Raw genomic sequence first — 18,246 nt, forward strand, 5'->3', positions numbered from 1 at the left:
CAGAAAACCCAGCTGCATGTGAACACACCACAGAGACTCTTCACCTCCATCATCCTCAGCTCTTTATTGGTTCTTCTGTGACAGTGAAGCAGCTCCTCTCTGCAGCCAGAAGCCTGAAGTCCAACTCCAGCTTCATCCAAAACCACACACCAGCAGTTAGAAACAATAATAAATAACCATCATCATCTTCATCATCCTCTCCTTCATCATCTTCATCATCATCATACACCAAACTCAAATGAATTCCTCCAGAGTCGTGACGAGTTCAGGCTGTTTATAAAAAAAATAAACTGAAAATAAACGAACAGCCGCACAGTTACATCAACAAAGTGAAGTTTTACAGCAGTGGAGTCACTATTCATTTGTGTGTGTGTGTGTGTGTGTGTGTGTGTGTGTGTGTGTGTGTGTGTGTGTGTGTTTCAGAGGCGTCCACGCAGCAGGAACATGAGGAACACGGCGCTGAGCAGGATGCAGAGCGTGCACACGGTGGGAACCACGATCTCTGTGACCATCTCCATGTGACCGATCAACGGATCTGAAGCACAAACACACACATGTGGAGAAAGTTGTTAAACTTGTGTGTTCACATATTCTGACACACATGCTTGATCTTGAGTTTTTGATGATTGTGAGTTTATTCAGTCACAGAAATGTCTTCAGGTGACATGTTTGATTTAAAGTTAGAGAAATGTGATTGTGCAATGATTGTTGATGTTTTAACGTTGAAGCAGAACCAGTGAGTTTTCAGGTTGTGACGTTTGAGCAGTGAAGTCACAATCTGTTGCTTTGGGTCTTTTCATGAGGTCTGAGTGTTTCCAGGTTTATCGTTGACAGAACAGCAGTTTTAAATGTTTGTTCTCACACAGAAACGTGTCTTGTACCTAAACCTCATCATGCACTGGCCAAGCCCTTTGCATCCCTGCATGTTCCTGACCTCCCTGGGACTTTCTCGTAGCTGCAGGAGCGAAACAAAGAAAAACTCTGTTAGAGAGCGGATCACAAGCTGGAGACAGACTTTTCCTTTGTTTGGCTCCAGCAGCTTCTCACAGACGTGATTCACCCACCTGCAGCCAGGAGCTGGTTACTGGAGGAGCAGGTCTCCACAGCTTTCCTCTTCCAGCTCTCCACCTGCACACACACAACGGCACAGGTCCAACATGTAACTTCACCACATGACGCAAAATCCAACACATGTGTCGAGGTGATACTGTGGACGTGGACAAAGTTAGGAAAGAGCAACACGAAAAATAATGTGTGATTGGACTGTGTCGTTACTTTCATCTGATGTGAGTCTTTTAATTATTTTAATGTAAACTGCTACCTGTTTTATATCTAAAGCTGAGTTCTTACGTTATATTTTAAAACCTGCAGGAATCTGTAGTTCTTAGCACTTTTATCCAGTTTGAAGTCACATTTTTACACTTTTTAGATCTTGGTGGTTTTTAACTCTTTATTTGAAGCAGATCTGAAGTTTTCAGAGAAACGCGATGTGAACGTTAGCGGCCGCTCGCCTCTCAGCCAATCAGAGACGAGCCAGAGAAACACTGAGTTTAACACGACGCTGCTTTATTCTCTGTTTTGACTGGAGTGACTCAGCTGTTTGTTTCAGAGGAGCAGACGTCTGAGGAGGATTCAGATAAAAACCTCCTGAACCATCCACACTGAAGGAATCTAACCAGGGGAAGACTACAACTCCCATCATGCCTCACTGCTTCCCCACCACAGACTACCCTCCCGAGGGATTTGATGGCGTCGCGTGTTGTTCACCTCTCTCTGGTTGGGGAAGCCGTTGGAGCTGATGATGCGTTTGTAGAACTGGACCGAGGCCTTCGGGTAACGGGTCTTGTTCTTGGTCCTGAAGTCCACGTAGTACAGGCCGAACCGCTCGGAGAATCCTTCGTCCCACTCGAAGTTGTCCAGCAGCGACCAGGCTGTGTAGCCCTTGATGTTGACCCCGTCTTTAACCGCTGTGAGACCATCCAGAGAAGAAGAAGAAGACAAGCACGAGACAACAGCACGAAGCTTTGAATCAGGAAACATCGCTGAGAAATAAAGCAGACGGGGAAATCCTCCTCGGCCGTGAGGTGGTGTGTGCGTCGAGAGGAGTTGTGTGGTTTCACCTTTGAGCATCTCGTTGACGTAGTCTTTGTGGTACTGCATCCTCCAGTCGTCACAGAGGTCGGTGCAGAGCATCTTCTCCGAGACGCCGTTCTCCGTCACGTGGATCATCGGGTTCCCGTACTGAGTCTGTGGAGAGAGGGCGTGGTCACGTGAGATGTGCATGTTAACCCGGTCTGTTTGTGTGTGTGTGTGTTTGTGTGTTTGTGTGTTTGTCTGTTTATCTGTTTGTGTGTTTGTCTGTTTATCTGTTTGTCTGTTTTTCTGTTTGTCTGTTTGTGTGTTTGTGTGTTTGTGTGTTTGTCTGTTTGTCTGTTTGTGTGTTTGTGTGTTTGTGTGTTTGTGTGTTTGTCTGTTTGTCTGTTTATCTGTTTGTCTGTTTGTGTGTTTGTGTGTTTGTGTGTTTGTCTGTTTATCTGTTTGTCTGTTTGTCGGTTTGTCGGTTTGTCTGTTTGTCTGTTTGTCTGTTTGTGTGTTTGTCTGTTTGTGTGTTTGTGTGTTTGTCTGTTTGTGTGTTTGTCTGTTTGTCTGTTTGTGTGTTTGTCTGTTTGTGTGTTTGTGTGTTTGTGTGTTTGTGTGTTTGTCTGTTTGTGTGTTTGTGTGTTTGTGTGTTTGTCTGTTTGTGTGTTTGTGTGTTTGTGTGTTTGTCTGTTTGTGTGTTTGTGTGTTTGTGTGTTTGTCTGTTTGTCTGTTTGTGTGTTTGTGTGTTTGTCTGTTTGTCTGTTTGTGTGTTTATCTGTTTGTGTGTTTGTCTGTTTATCTGTTTGTCTGTTTGTGTGTTTGTCTGTTTGTCTGTTTGTCTGTTTGTGTGTTTGTCTGTTTGTCTGTTTGTGTGTTTGTCTGTTTGTGTGTTTGTCTGTTTGTCTGTTTGTGTGTTTGTGTGTTTGTCTGTTTGTCTGTTTGTGTGTTTGTCTGTTTGTCTGTTTGTGTGTTTGTGTGTTTGTGTGTTTCTCTGTTTGTCTGTTTGTGTGTTTGTCAGCAGGATGAGGTGATAACTACTGAACAGATTTCCATAGACCTCGGTTCAAAGATGAATAAGCTGAAATTCTCTCAAGGCGTTCTTGAGATTTCTTGTTCATAACAATGGGACAAACAGAAAACCTGAGAGCATCATACCTCCGGCCACTAGGTGTCGCCGGCGCGGAGACACACAAACTTCCACAGTGTTGGTTTTATTCTGTCTGCATCACTTGCTACATCACTAAATCTGTGCATGTTGCTTTCACTTCTCTAATAACTCAGTGGGCTCTTGATGATAAACCTCCCACAGCAGCTGCTGATCTGGATTTCATTGAGATCTTTTGTTCTGCACCTTGACAAACTTCAGCAGGCGCCTGAAGCCCCAGGGGACCGAGTAGAGCCACTCGGAGCCGGGGTCGGGCCACTTGGGGTCCACCAGCTCGGCCAGGTCACGGTCAGCGAAGTAGCTGTCGCCCACGCCCGACGGGTAATTCTTCTGGGTGATGTAGCGGGTGGTGAAATGTCCGAGGCCCAGGAAGTCACAGGTTCCTCTGATGTAACTCTTCTCCTGAGCTGAGAAGACGGGGAGGCGTGAAGCTCCCAGGCCCTGCTGGCCGCTCTTCCTGCCTGCAGGTCGAAGGTCAACACAAACAGATCACGGTAAAGTATCCGACCAGGTGCGTGAACTGTGAAGCTGCTTTCAGCCTGAACTCTACACTATTACACACGACTATATATACACTGTGTCCTCTGGAGTGAGAAGCTCCAGATCATCTGCAGACTTTCTCCTCCTGACCTCCAGGTTTAAAGTCTGTATAAATCCAGGAGAAGTTCATGTGTGAACACGAGGAGCTGTTGTGCGTCTGTGGAGAAAACCTCCTGCTGGATTGAGCGTGTGAGAAACTCTGGAGACGAATCAAACTGCTTCCACAACTCAAACCCAAGAGGCTGGTGCAGCAGCTGAAGGGTTGGAATGATGCTTTTGTTTTCCACACATATAAAAATATCACGTGACGAGTTGAACACACGTGTGTGACGATGACGTACCGACGTAATCTTTCATAACTTGGGGATAATCCCCGTTGAAGATGGGAGTCGCAAACCAGCCCATGTAGAACTGGATGTATCTCTCTGCTGCTTCGATGTCCCTCTGGTTGGTGACGTCCACCGGTTCCCCCCAGTCGGCTGTGAGAGAGATCCCCACCAGGCCTGAAACACACACACACACACAGACACACACACACACACACACACACACACACACACACACACACACACACACACACACACACACACAATCTACTTTACTGTCCAGCAGGGTGGAAGAAGACACAAATATGAAGTGTAAAGATTCCTTTGGACCTTTTTGTTTGCTTCTCCACTGGGTGTCATACGTGTGCCAGACTTTAGCATGAGCCTGGAACACAGAGTGAAAAACAAGGAAACATGAAGTGATCGAATCCCAGAGATTACTCAAAATAACAAGTGATAAAGAACATGATGAACGTGAACCCTCGAGTGTCCAAAGTAAAGTTTACTTTGATGATGTGGTGGGCCGCCCTGTACGCTCCGGTTCCCTTCAGCTTCAGCCCCGGTGCATGTTCCCCGGTCTCATATCCCTCCACAGCAATCGACTGCAGACAACACAAGAGGGCGCTGTCTGATAAACAGGTCAAACAGGATCATCTGTTCACAGTGTGGAGATCAGCTTTAATCTACTTTATCAACTATATGATTATTTACTCATTTGCTTTGTTATTCACTATTTGAAATAATGGAGTCAGATCCAAATGATGGAAACAGGAAGTACCACAGGTGGACACAGGAAGTAACTAAGAACTTTAAAGCGCTTACATCTACAGTTTAAAAAATTAGGTTTAAGGTTATACCATCACCAAAAGAACCAATCACAGGTGGGTGAAGACTGGAGGAAGTCCAGCACATACAAGAGGATGTGTTCATAGATGTTCCTCAGACTCAGGTTTATTTCAGTTGATTGAAACTATTAAACGTTCTCTGGTCAACTCGTGTGGTTTTTCTTTGAGAACTTTAATTTCACCACCGTGTTGGATCAGGACAGTGAAGGCCCCGCTCCTCTCCGACCTCACGTACCCACGGGTTGTTGAAGGTGATCCAGTTCCTCACTCGGTTTCCAAATCTCTCGAAGCACAAGTTGGCAAAGTCGTTGAAGTAGTCGACCATGCTGACGTTCTGCCAGCCGCCGTATTTCTCCTGTAGGATCTGAACGGTCGGAGAGTTAGTTCGTGTCAACACTCGACGTCCAATCAGCAAAGAGAAGAGACGCAGCTGTGCCTCTCACCTGAGGCAAGTCCCAGTGGTACAGAGTCACCACAGGTGTGATCTTATTGGCCAGCAGCGTGTTGATCAGGTCGTCGTAATATTTGATTCCTTTCTCATTGATGTGTTCGCCTGAAAAACATGGAATTCATTTGAATGTTCATCTCAAGAACAATGCTCATCACAAGTTGTTGTGTTGATCCACTGAAACTCAAAGTATTTGATTTACAGCAGAATATAAAGAAATGTTGGTGTTTTGCTCAATTAATCACTTTAATAATGGATTTTTCTCACTTTTCAGTCCGCTTGGTAAAATCCTCGGCCAGGAGACGGAGAAACGATAATGATTCAGCTTCATGTCTTTCATCAAGGTGACGTCGTCCTGGAAGACAAAGGACAACACTTTTCAAATCACTGAAACAAAAACACTCTGGTTTTCAAACCTGTTAGTTTCAGGCTCGTAATTCAACAGAATGTAAATAGAATTTAAAGGAAAATTTAGTGTTTACCAGTTGATAGTTTTGGTTTCTGTGAGGTCTCTATCATTACCTCAACCGAGCTGTGGCCTCTACGTTCATTTCCTGTTGTCTTGTTTTTTACTAATAAAGTTGAGTCACCTTGAATTTGTAGTATCCCTCACACGACGAGTCTCCGGTGTCGTTCAGGAAGATCTTCCCCTTCCTGTGGGCGAAGGAATCCCAGATGCTCGCTCCTTTTCCATCGATGTTCCACGCTCCTTCAGTCTGGTAGGCCGAGCTGCCCACCCCCCACGAGAAGCCTGCAGAGGGAGAGAGAGAGGTTGGTAGGATGGTAAGTAGGAGGGTAGGAGGGTAGGAGGGTAGGAGGGTAGGAGGGTAGAATGGTAGGATGGTGAGTAGGAGGGTAGGAGGATAGGATGGTAGGATGGTAGGATGGTAGGATGGTAAGTAGGAGGGTAGAATGGTAGAATGGTAGAATGGTAGAATGGTAGGATGGTAGGATGGTAATTAGGAGGGTAGGCTAGTAAGTAGGATGGTAGGATGGTAAGTAGGAGGGTAGGAGGGTAGGATGGTAGGATGGTAGGATGGTAAGTAGGATGGTAGGATGGTAATTAGGAGGGTAGGGTGGTAAGTAGGATGGTAAGTAGGATGGTAAGTAGGAGGGTAGGATGGTAGGATGGTAGGATGGTAATTAGGAGGGTAGGGTGGTAAATAGGATGGTAAGTAGGAGGGTAGGATGGTAAGTAGGATGGCAGGATTGTAAGTAGGAGGGTAGGATGGTAAGTAGGATGGTAAGTAGGAGGGTAGGATGGTAAGGGTAGGATGGAAGAATGCGAGGATGCTAGGATGGTAGGTAGGATGGTAGGATGGTAAGTAGGAGGGTAGGATGGTAAGTAGGATGGTAAGTAGGATGGAAGGATGCTAGGATGGTAAGTAGGATGGTAGGTAGGAGGGTAAGTAGGATGGTAGGATGGTAAGTAGGAGGGTAGGATGGTAAGGGTAGGATGGAAGAATGCTAGGATGCTAGGATGGTAGGTAGGATGGTAGGATGGTAAGTAGGATGGTAGGATGGTAAGTAGGATGGTAGGAGGGTAGGATGGTAAGGGTAGGATGGAAGGATGCTAGGATGGTAAGTAGGATGGTAGGTAGGATGGTAAGTAGGAGGGTAGGATGGTAAGTAGGATGGTAGGTAGGAGGGTAAGTAGGATGGTAGGAGGGTAGGATGGTAAGTAGGAGGGTAGGATGGTAAGGGTAGGATGGTAGGATGGTAGAATGGTAAGTAGGAGGGTAGGATGGTAGGTAGGAGGGTAAGTAGGATGGTAGGAGGGTAGGATGGTAAGTAGGATGGTAGGATGGTAAGTAGGATGGTAGGAGGGTAGGATGGTAAGTAGGAGGGTAGGATGGTAAGGGTAGGATGGAAGGATGCTAGGATGGTAAGTAGGATGGTAGGAGGGTAGGATGGTAAGTAGGAGGGTAGGATGGTAAGGGTAGGATGGAAGGATGCTAGGATGCTAGGATGGTAAGTAGGATAGTAGGTAGGATGGTAAGTAGGATGGTAGGTAGGATGGTAGGATGGTAAGTAGGATGGTAGGATGGTAAGTAGGATGGTAGGTAGGAGGGTAAGTAGGATGGTAGGATGGTAAGTAAGATGGTAGGTAGGTAGGTAGGTAGGTAGGTAGGTAGGAGGGTAGGATGGTAGGTAGGATGGTAGGATGGTAAGTAGGATGGTAGGTAGGATGGTAAGTAGGATGGTAGGTAGTAGGGTAAGTAGGATGGTAAGTAAGATGGTAGGTAGGTAGGTAGGTAGGAGGGTAGGATGGTAGGTAGGATGGTAGGTAGGATGGTAAGTAGGATGGTAGGTAGGATGGTAAGTAGGATGGTAGGATGGTAGGTAGGATGGTAGGTAGGATGGTATGTAGGATGGTAGGTAGGAGGGTAAGTAGGATGGTAGGATGGTAAGTAAGATGGTAGGTAGGTAGGTAGGTAGGTAGGAGGGTAAGTAGGATGGTAGGATGGTAAGATGGTAAGTAGGATGGTAGGTAGGTAGGTAGGTAGGATGGTAAGTAGGATGGTAGGTAGGATGGTAGGATGGTAAGTAGGATGGTAGGTAGGAGGGTAAGTAGGATGGTAGGATGGTAAGATGGTAAGTAGGATGGTAGGTAGGTAGGTAGGTAGGTAGGATGGTAAGTAGGATGGTAGGTAGGATGGTAGGATGGTAAGTAGGATGGTAGGATGGTAAGTAAGATGGTAGGTAGGTAGGTAGGTAGGAGGGTAGGAGGGTAGGTAGGATGGTTAGTAGGATGCTAGGATGCTAGGTACCAGTAGGGAAGGTTCCATAGTAGAAAGAGGTTCTCTCGTTCTTGGTCCAGTCGAAGTCCTCGGAGGCTGAGACACACAGCACCAGTGTGATCACATGGTGCGTCCTCAGGATGAACTGCATCGTGTCTCACTGAGGAAAATCATAAAAACACACTTAATTCCATGTCTCTACACACAGTGACAACACAACACAAAGAAACACATGAGTAGTAACAGTAAAAGGTTAAAAGCAGGTGAAGAGACACAGGTTAGTGAGGGACGGATGAGATGTTGTGTTACTTTGATTCACACACTCTCAGGTGTGTTGTATCTTATGCCGACTAGAGACTAAAGCTGTTTAATCTCAGTGAGACTAATTAAATAAAGACGAGATCTTACGTGTGATGAGCAGACGTCTCCTGACAGGACCGATCCCAGCTGTCTCGGGTTTTCAGTAAAAACTCAAAAACGTCCAGTAGCTCATCTGTCAGATATATGATCTTTGTCAGAGCTTCATTTCAGCCAGCCTGAAGACACAGAGACACAGAACGCTATCAGAGACAGGAAGTAGGTCAGCTTGTCCAGCAGCGTGAGGATGAGAGACATCTCCGGCTGCTCTCCAGACCAGATCAGACAGAAAGGAGACGTGCAGCTGCCTCTGAGTCCGGTGATCGTCTGAATGTCACGACCACGACTACACAACATCTGACCTGCTACACAACATCTGACCTGCTGCTGCTGACCTGCTGCTGGAAGCTGCTACACAACTCCAGAACCGTCCCCGAGCTTCTGGATCTGCTGCTCCAAGCTCCACTCCGTCACCGAATGGGTCCTGCCACAAGCACAGATCCAGGGTGTTCTCTGCTATTCACACAGACACACACACACACACACACACACACACACACACACACACACACACACACTCTCTCTCCATTGGAGGTCAGTGATGTGTGAATTTGCTGGAACAAACAGATCTTTTACATGAAGAACAGATTTTGATGCTGTCAGCAAAGTTCACGTCCACGTAGCTGCTGCTGTGGCTTTGTGTTGTGTAGCTGTGAAGCACAACACATACATTGTCACCTATGGTGTGTTTGTGTGTGTGTCTCTCTGTCTGTGTAAAAGACAGAAACTTTACAGATGAAACTTTATAAACACAAGTTCACATTCTGCACAGATTTTTAAAATGTCCTCAACACTTTTGAAGTAATAAATACATAAAGACGATTATTATTATAAGAATGATTATTATTACTCTAAAAGTATTATTAACCCCTGATGTCCCATGAAGTTCTCACCAGTCGACCTGTTGAGATCAGAGACAAACATCTTCTGAATTCTACTGGAAACAACTGTTGTATCTTATTTTCATGTGTAACTTTAATGTACTTTACATGCTGTACTTTTTATCGTCCTGTCTTATGAACTGATTCTGTCTCGTTTTCTTTGCTGCTCTTTTTTTCATTTTTCTTTATTTCTCTTGCGAAAGAAACGTGCAGAACCAATAAAGTTTTTTGTTATCATTATTATCAATCCTGTGGAAAAAACACACACAGATATATATATATATACATACAATGTATCATATTGGAAGCAGTTTGTTTTTATAGTCAATATTTATAAAGGGCATAATAATAATAATAATTTGTTGGAATAAATAGACGGATGGGGAAAAATATCACTTAGTAAATGTATCAATTTAATCAACAGAAAATGTATTCTCGACTATATTGTTTATCAACAACAATTTTTTATAATCTAATGAAAAAATCTCAAACGATTTTGGAAAATGACAAACAGATTGTTCAACACTGAAAAGAATCATCAGAGAATCAGTGAAATGACGTCACCACAATACAGAAATAAAAAATGATTTCACAGAAAGTGTAAAAGTGAAAACTTAACGAACGACTAATCAACTGAATATTCATCATTAATTAACGAGTAGTTAACACAATAAAACACGTCACAGCAGAAACAACAGACGAGTCAAGGAAAAGAAAACAACACAAGTGAATTATTAACTCAACAACTGAACACAACCAGAATTTAGACTTTAATAGGAAGGAAATGTACAAATGACTTATTATTGTGATTCTGTTACGACAACTCTCTGCTCTGTAAATATGGACCCTGTCATTTTGTACGTCTGAGGTCAGAGGTCAGAGGTCGTCCATGCAGCTCAGACACCACTTAATGATAAAATAACAATAAAATAAAAAGTGTGATTAAACTACGTGTGAGATATAAACACCTGTTCAGCCTGACGCCCCCTGCAGGACGTCAGGTGAGGTCCCTGCTTCAGGTTCAGGTTCAGGTTCAGGTTCACAGGTGAAGTGCAGGGTCGTGACCTCTGCTGTGAACACACTGTGTCGCACAAAGCTTCTACACAACATCAGCTGCTTTGTTTACTGAGGCCGTCACACAAAGAGAAGAGAAAAACGCTGAACGCTTCAAAGCCAAAACTGTTGGCACTGCACTCTGTGCACACACACACACACACACACACACAAACACACACACACACACACAAACACACACACACACTAACATGTGAGTGTGTGCGTGTGTGTGTACAGAAACTGAACTCCATACATGCAAACGTTTATTCCAGTTGCAGTTTGTGTGTTTGTATGTGTTTGTGCTCTGCGTGCAGTTGCAGTGTTTGCAGCTGGTGTGTGTGTGTGTGTGTGTGTGTGTGTGTGTGTGTGTGTATTCATAGAGCACTACATGTTCATGCCTTTGTGTGTGTGTGTTTGTATGTGTTTGTATGTGTGTGTTTAGCATATGAATGCGGCCTGGTGCAGAAGCCCTGTGAGCCTTCTGGTACCTGAGCTCACCTCCACTCTGGTATTTAAGCGTTTCCCCCCCGTCGTCCCCGAGCTGACATGAACATCTTCACTAAGGTCCCAGGATTAGCCCAACAAACCAGGTACGTCCACAGCCCCCCCGCCCCAGAGGGCACCGCCTCCAGCTCCACGGTCCCTGGTCACCTGCAGAGAGATGAGGGGTGATGGAGACGTGCACATAAACATTTTAGATTTTAACAATAATCGGATCTGGATCAAATTCTGTTGTTTTCTTCTCTTTGTTCCATCGTGTTGTGTAAACTGATGGTGATGGTTGTGTTGTGTAAACTGATGGTGATGGTTGTGTTGTGTGTGTTTCTTCCCGTGCTCCTGTGTCCACAGCAAGCTGGGGTCTGTGCTCCAACGCGCCTTCTACGGGTCCAGTGGGCGGGTGAGTCCAACCAGTCGAGTCTGAGCGGTTCTGAGGTTCCAGTGAAGCTCTAAGATTCTGTAGCTGTAGTCGTGGATCCTTCGTTAGAACGAGATGTGAAACGTTTTCTGTTCCTGTTCGTCAGACGTGACGAGAAAACTCTCTCAGTTTGGGTTTTATGGATTTTTTTAATTAAGATTTTTTTAATTAAGATCAATCTATTTTAATCTTTTCATTAATTTGATGTCGAACAGAAACAGTTTGTATTCGTGTTAAAGTTCAACATCATGGAAATATTAGTTTTGTGTTTTTTTTTGCTGAGAACCAGATGAGAAGTTTCTCTCATGTGTTTTCAGGTAGTTAGCCTTTAGCTTAGCATCAAAACTACAAACCGCTGCTTTGGTTCAGACTGAAAAATAACAAATAATAACATGTTGTATCTCAACTGTTTGACCTGCGGAAAATGATCATTGAAAAAAACTGGATTTTGTTCATAAAACACATTCACAGCTCGTTACTCGTTACTGGTTCCATGTGTGTGAACGTGTGATTCTCTCAGTGTGTGAACGAGTGAACGTGTGATTCTCAGTGTGTGAACGAGTGATTCTCTCAGTGTGTGAACGAGTGAACGTGTGATTCTCAGTGTGTGAACGAGTGATTCTCTCAGTGTGTGAACGAGTGATTCTCTCAGTGTGTGAACGAGTGATTCTCTCAGTGTGTGAACGAGTGATTCTCTCAGTGTGTGAACGAGTGAACGAGTGATTCTCTCAGTGTGTGAACGAGTGACTCTCTCAGTAAGTGAACGAGTGATTCTCTCAGTGTGTGAACGAGTGATTCTCTCAGTGTGAACGTGTGAACCTCAGTGTGTGAACGAGTGATTCTCAGTGTGTGAACGAGTGAACGTGTGAACCTCAGTGTGTGAACGTGTGATTCTCAGTGTGTGAACGAGTGATTCTCTCAGTGTGTGAACGAGTGATTCTCTCAGTGTGTGAACGTGTGAACGTGTGAACCTCAGTGTGTGAACATGTGATTCTCTCAGTGTGTGAACGTGTGATTCTCTCAGTGTGTGAACGAGTGAACGTGTGATTCTCAGTGTGTGAACGTGTGATTCTCAGTGTGTGAACGAGTGATTCTCTCAGTGTGTGAACGAGTGATTCTCTCAGTGTGTGAACGAGTGATTCTCTCAGTGTGTGAACGAGTGATTCTCTCAGTGTGTGAACGAGTGATTCTCTCAGTGTGTGAACGAGTGAACGAGTGATTCTCTCAGTGTGTGAACGAGTGACTCTCTCAGTAAGTGAACGAGTGATTCTCTCAGTGTGTGAACGAGTGATTCTCTCAGTGTGAACGTGTGAACCTCAGTGTGTGAACGAGTGATTCTCAGTGTGTGAACGAGTGAACGTGTGAACCTCAGTGTGTGAACGTGTGATTCTCAGTGTGTGAACGAGTGATTCTCTCAGTGTGAACGAGTGAACGTGTGAACCTCAGTGTGTGAACGAGTGAACGTGTGATTCTCAGTGTGTGAACGTGTGATTCTCAGTGTGTGAACGTGTGATTCTCAGTGTGTGAACGAGTGATTCTCTCAGTGTGTGAACGAGTGATTCTCAGTGTGTGAACGTGTGATTCTCAGTGTGTGAACGAGTGATTCTCTCAGTGTGTGAACGACTGATTCTCAGTGAGTGAACGAGTGATTCTCTCAGTGTGTGAACGAGTGATTCTCTCAGTGTGTGAACGAGTGATTCTCAGTGTGAACGAGTGATTCTCTCAGTGTGTGAACGAGTGATTCTCTCAGTGAGTGAACAAGTGATTCTCTCAGTGTGTGAACGAGTGAACGAGTGATTCTCTCAGTGTGTGAACGAGTGATTCTCTCAGTGTGAACAAGTGATTCTCTCAGTGAGTGAACGAATGATTCTCTCAGGGTGTGAACGAGTGAACGTGTGATTCTCAGTGTGTGAACGAGTGATTCTCAGTGTGTGAATGTGTGATTCTCAGTGTGTGAACGAGTGATTCTCTCAGTGAGTGAACGAGTGATTCTCTCAGTGTGTGAACGAGTGATTCTCAGTGTGTGAACGAGTGATTCTCTCAGTGTGTGAACGAGTTATTCTCTCAGTGTGTGAACAAGTGATTCTCTCAGTGTGTGAACGAGTGATTCTCAGTGTGTGAACGAGTGAATGAGTGATTCTCAGTGTGTGAACGAGTGATTCTCTCAGTGAGTGAACGAGTGATTCTCTCAGTGTGTGAACGAGTGATTCTCAGTGTGTGAACGAGTGATTCTCTCAGTGTGTGAACGAGTTATTCTCTCAGTGTGTGAACAAGTGATTCTCTCAGTGTGTGAACGAGTGAACGAGTGATTCTCTCAGTGTGTGAACGAGTGAACGAGTGATTCTCTCAGTGTGTGAACGAGTGATTCTCTCAGTGTGAACAAGTGATTCTCTCAGTGAGTGAACGAGTGATTCTCTCAGGGTGTGAACGAGTGAACGTGTGATTCTCAGTGTGTGAACGAGTGATTCTCAGTGTGTGAATGTGTGATTCTCAGTGTGTGAACGAGTGATTCTCTCAGTGAGTGAACGAGTGATTCTCTCAGTGTGTGAACGAGTGATTCTCAGTGTGTGAACGAGTGATTCTCTCAGTGTGTGAACGAGTTATTCTCTCAGTGTGTGAACAAGTGATTCTCTCAGTGTGTGAACGAGTGAACGAGTGATTCTCTCAGTGTGTGAACGAGTGATTCTCTCAGTGTGAACAAGTGATTCTCTCAGTGAGTGAACGAGTGATTCTCTCAGGGTGTGAACGAGTGAACGTGTGATTCTCAGTGTGTGAACGTGTGATTCTCAGTGTGTGAACGAGTGATTCTCAGTGTGTGAACGAGTGATTCTCAGTGTGTGAACGTGTGATTCTCAGTGTGTGAACGTGTGATTCTCAGTGTGTGAACGAGTGATTTTCTCAGTGTGTGAACGTGTGATTCTCTCAGTGTGAACGAGTGATTCTCAGTGTGTGAACGTGTGATTCTCAGTGTGTGAACGAGTGATTCTCAGTGTGTGAACGTGTGATTCTCAGTGTGTGAACGTGTGATTCTCTCAGTGTGAACGAGTGATTCTCAGTGTGTGAACGTGTGAACCTCAGTGTGTGAACGAGTGATTCTCAGTGTGTGAACGTGTGATTCTCAGTGTGTGAACGTGTGATTCTCAGTGTGTGAACGTGTGATTCTCTCAGTGTGAACGAGTGAACGTGTGAACCTCAGTGTGTGAACGAGTGAACGTGTGAACCTCAGTGTGTGAACGAGTGAACGAGTGATTCTCAGTGTGTGAACGAGTGATTCTCAGTGTGTGAACGTGTGAACCTCAGTGTGTGAACGTGTGATTCTCAGTGTGTGAAGGTGTGATTCTCTCAGTGTGTGAACGTGTGAACCTCAGTGTGTGAACGAGTGATTCTCAGTGTGTGAACGTATGAACGAGTGATTCTCAGTGTGAAGGTGTGATTCTCTCAGTGTGTGAACGAGTGATTCTCAGTGTGTGAACGAGTGATTCTCAGTGTGTGAACGAGTGATTCTCAGTGTGTGAACGAGTGATTCTCTCAGTGTGAACGAGTGATTCTCTCAGTGAGTGAACGAGTTATTCTCTCAGAGTGTGAACGAGTGATTCTCTCAGTGTGTGAACGAGTTATTGTCTCAGTGTGTGAACGTGTGATTCTCTCAGTGTGTAAACGAGTGAACGAGTGATTCTCTCAGTGTGTGAACGTGTGATTCTCAGTGTGTGAACGTGTGATTCTCAGTGTGTGAACGTGTGATTCTCAGTGTGTGAACGTGTGATTCTCAGTGTGTGAACGAGTGATTCTCAGTGTGTGAACGAGTGATTCTCTCAGTGTGTGAACGTGTGATTCTCAGTGTGTGAACGTGTGATTCTCAGTGTGTGAACGTGTGATTCTCAGTGTGTGAACGAGTGATTCTCAGTGTGTGAACGAGTGATTCTCAGTGTGTGAACGAGTGAACGTGTGATTCTCAGTGTGTGAACGAGTGATTCTCTCAGTGTGTGAACGAGTGATTCTCTCAGTGTGTGAACGTGTGATTCTCTCAGTGTGTGAAGGTGTGATTCTCAGTGTGTGAACGTGTGATTCTCAGTGTGTGAACGTGTGATTCTCAGTGTGTGAACGAGTGATTCTCAGTGTGTGAACGAGTGATTCTCAGTGTGTGAACGAGTGAACGTGTGATTCTCAGTGTGTGAACGAGTGATTCTCTCAGTGTGTGAACGAGTGATTCTCTCAGTGTGTGAACGTGTGATTCTCTCAGTGTGTGAAGGTGTGATTCTCAGTGTGTGAACGAGTGATTCTCAGTGTGTGAACGTGTGATTCTCAGTGTGTGAACGTGTGATTCCCTCTCCCTCAGGTGACCCTCTTCGAGCAGAGGAACTTCGCCGGCCGGAGACTGGACCTGAGTTCCGACTGCGCCCGAATCAGCGACAAGAACTTCCCTGAGAGATGCAACTCTGTGCAGGTGGAGAGCGGAGCGTAAGTCAGCAGCGCCCCCTGGAGTTCAGCACCCGTCACTGCCACACACCAGAGAAATGATCAACCTGAGTTCTTCAGCTGAACATCAGGGAGGTTTCATAGAATGAGGTCGACAAGAGAACGTGTGAAATAATTAATATTAGAAAATAAGCAATAAAATACTATGAATTAGAAATACAGGGAAATATAAATTATAAAATATAAATCTTCCAACACAGATGTAAATATCTGACTCTTTGTCTTTGACTCTTTGTCTTTGACTCTTTGTTTCTAACTCTTTGACTCTTTCACTCTGACTCTCTGACTCTCTGACTCTTTGACTCTGACTCTTTGTTTCTAACTCTTGGACTCCTTCACTCTTTGACTCTTTGACTCTTTGACTCTCTGACTCTCTGACTCTCTGACTCTGACTCCTTTACGCTTTGTTTCTAACTCTCTGACTCTCTGACTCTCTGACTCTCTGACTCTTTGACTCTTTGACTCTGACTCTTTGACTCTGACTCTTTGTTTCTAACTCTTGGACTCCTTCACTCTTTGACTCTTTGACTCTCTGACTCTCTGACTCTGACTCCTTTACGCTTTGTTTCTAACTCTCTGACTCTCTGAGTCTTTGACTCTTGACTCTTTGACTCTTTGTTTCTAACTCTTTGACTCTTTGACTCTTTGACTCTGACTCTCTGACTCTGACTCTTTGACTCCTTTACTCTTTGTTTCTAACTCTCTGACTCTCTGACTCTTTGACTCCTTTACTCTTTGTTTCTAACTCTCTGACTTGTTGACTCTCTGACTCTCTGACTCTCTGACTCTTTGACTCTGACTCTCTGACTCGTTGACTCTCTGACTCTTTGACTCCTCTCCTCAGCTGGATCGGTTATGAGCATGAGAACTTCCGGGGCCGTCAGTACCTGTGGGACATGTCTGACCGAGGAGAGTACAACTGCTACGACAAGTGGTGCGCTCAGGTGGACCACGTGTCCTCGGTGCGCTCCGTCAAACAGGTGAAGACACCAACAGGATCATATATCCAATCAGATCAATACACCATCAAGTCGCTGCTGCAACAGCTACAGTTATAGCTGGTGACAGACAGTTAAACACTTGTGTAACCTCCAGGACACCAACCCGGCCAAGGCTCATCTGTTTGAGCGAGCTGGTTACTCCGGTAAGAAGATGGAGATCCAGGACGACATCCCCAACCTGATGAGCCGCTACAGCCTGAACCGAGTCGCCTCCATCCGCGTCCTGGGAGGAGCGTGAGTGCAGCCGCTGCAGCTTGCTCTCTGCTCGTCACAGACATCCGCTCATCCAACTGCTCTGTGTGTGTCTGTGTGTGTCTGTGTGCGTGCAGGTGGGTGGTGTACCAGGAGCCTAACTACAGAGGGCCTCACTACATCCTGGAGAAACGTGATTACAACAACTTCTCTGACTGGGGAAGCCAGAACAACACGGTGGGCTCCATGCGCCGCGTCCGCTTCACCTGAGCATCAGTTCCATCTTCATCATCTTCATCACCAGCAGCATCATCCTCATCCTCATCTCATGATGCTGTGAACACGACGTCCACACATCATGACCCCTGTCAGCTCTACACACAATAAAACTTATTTTAGTAATAAACCTTAAAAAGACAAATGTTCTGAGTCTTGAGTCTTTATTAAAATGTTCTTGAATTGTGGAAATATTCCAAAATTACCATAATTATCTAAGAGCAGTTCGTCAAGTCGTGTGAATGTCAGAGAGAAATCTCTTATCTACGGATCTTTGACTTTCTTTGTTGTGCGTCTTTCCCATGAAGATCAGCAGATTGTTCATTGTGTTGTTTTAGACGGAGCTTCTTTGTGACTCGCTGGAGGAAAGCACCCAACAGGTCATCAGAGGTCACCTCCTCTTTAAACCTTCGAGTTTCCCAGAAACAGATTCGATCTAGAGATTATCTGGAGATGAAAGCACATCTGAATAATGTGACTCCACCCGTCTCTTATCTTCTTTGATAATCTACGTTGTAATAACAATGTACAAAGATAGTTATGTACTCTCATAACACAAAGCAGGGACATGAGTTTTATTTTGATGTGATTCTCATTCTCATTAAGTTGTCATCCATAATTTCCAAACAAATTCACATTTACATTTAAAGCAAATATTATATATCATTAATATTAACAATCCTTAGAAGTTATACTAGTTTATTATATGCATATAAACTGTATATTGTTCTTGCGGCCTTCTGGAGTGAACATCATGAGTTTAATAACAGGTTTCTATAAATTGAAGTCACCGTCATGTACGATCTTAATCTTTAATTCTGAAAACTGACCGAAAAAATATGGAAATGTAAATCCTAGAAAACACAATAACTGCGTCATTAGTTGGT

At 44.7% G+C, this 18,246-nt stretch overlaps 2 protein-coding genes across 2 annotated transcripts; one reads left to right on the top strand and one right to left on the bottom strand.

Annotated features, from left to right (window-relative positions):
- Positions 1 to 419: 419 nt before the first annotated feature.
- On the bottom strand, positions 420 to 8,295 carry LOC132998039 (lactase-like protein). Its single transcript, XM_061067524.1, has 13 exons — positions 8,175 to 8,295; positions 5,994 to 6,154; positions 5,671 to 5,758; positions 5,399 to 5,508; positions 5,191 to 5,319; positions 4,617 to 4,712; positions 4,441 to 4,495; positions 4,126 to 4,287; positions 3,431 to 3,705; positions 2,121 to 2,247; positions 1,768 to 1,967; positions 1,065 to 1,128; positions 420 to 535 (listed from the first exon to the last, which is right to left on the bottom strand). The coding sequence occupies exons 1-13, from the start codon at positions 8,293 to 8,295 to the stop codon at positions 420 to 422; spliced, it is 1,704 nt and encodes a 567-aa protein (XP_060923507.1).
- Positions 8,296 to 11,044: 2,749 nt separating this feature from the next.
- Positions 11,045 to 17,353, top strand: crybgx (crystallin beta gamma X). The gene is made up of 6 exons (XM_061067526.1): positions 11,045 to 11,088; positions 11,348 to 11,396; positions 15,751 to 15,872; positions 16,735 to 16,870; positions 16,986 to 17,125; positions 17,221 to 17,353. Exons 1-6 carry the CDS (start codon positions 11,045 to 11,047, stop codon positions 17,351 to 17,353), a joined length of 624 nt encoding a protein of 207 aa, XP_060923509.1.
- Positions 17,354 to 18,246: the final 893 nt, after the last annotated feature.

The sequence above is a fragment of the Limanda limanda genome, chromosome 3, assembly GCF_963576545.1.
Source record: "Limanda limanda chromosome 3, fLimLim1.1, whole genome shotgun sequence".
NCBI classification, from domain to species: domain Eukaryota; kingdom Metazoa; phylum Chordata; class Actinopteri; order Pleuronectiformes; family Pleuronectidae; genus Limanda; species Limanda limanda.

Excerpts from the sequence above, each read along its gene's own strand:
- LOC132998039 (XM_061067524.1), bottom strand. The coding sequence starts at position 8,295 with ATGCAGTTCATCCTGAGGACGCACCATGTGATCACACTGGTGCTGTGT. Across the intron at positions 5,509-5,670 it reads TTTACCAAGCGGACTGAAAA|GCGAACACATCAATGAGAAA; the intron begins GTGAGAAAAATC and ends CATGTTTTTCAG. Across the intron at positions 2,248-3,430 it reads GCCTGCTGAAGTTTGTCAAG|ACTCAGTACGGGAACCCGAT; the intron begins GTGCAGAACAAA and ends CTCTCTCCACAG.
- crybgx (XM_061067526.1), top strand. The coding sequence starts at position 11,045 with ATGAACATCTTCACTAAGGTCCCAGGATTAGCCCAACAAACCAG. Across the intron at positions 11,089-11,347 it reads GGATTAGCCCAACAAACCAG|CAAGCTGGGGTCTGTGCTCC; the intron begins GTACGTCCACAG and ends CTGTGTCCACAG. Across the intron at positions 17,126-17,220 it reads ATCCGCGTCCTGGGAGGAGC|GTGGGTGGTGTACCAGGAGC; the intron begins GTGAGTGCAGCC and ends GTGTGCGTGCAG.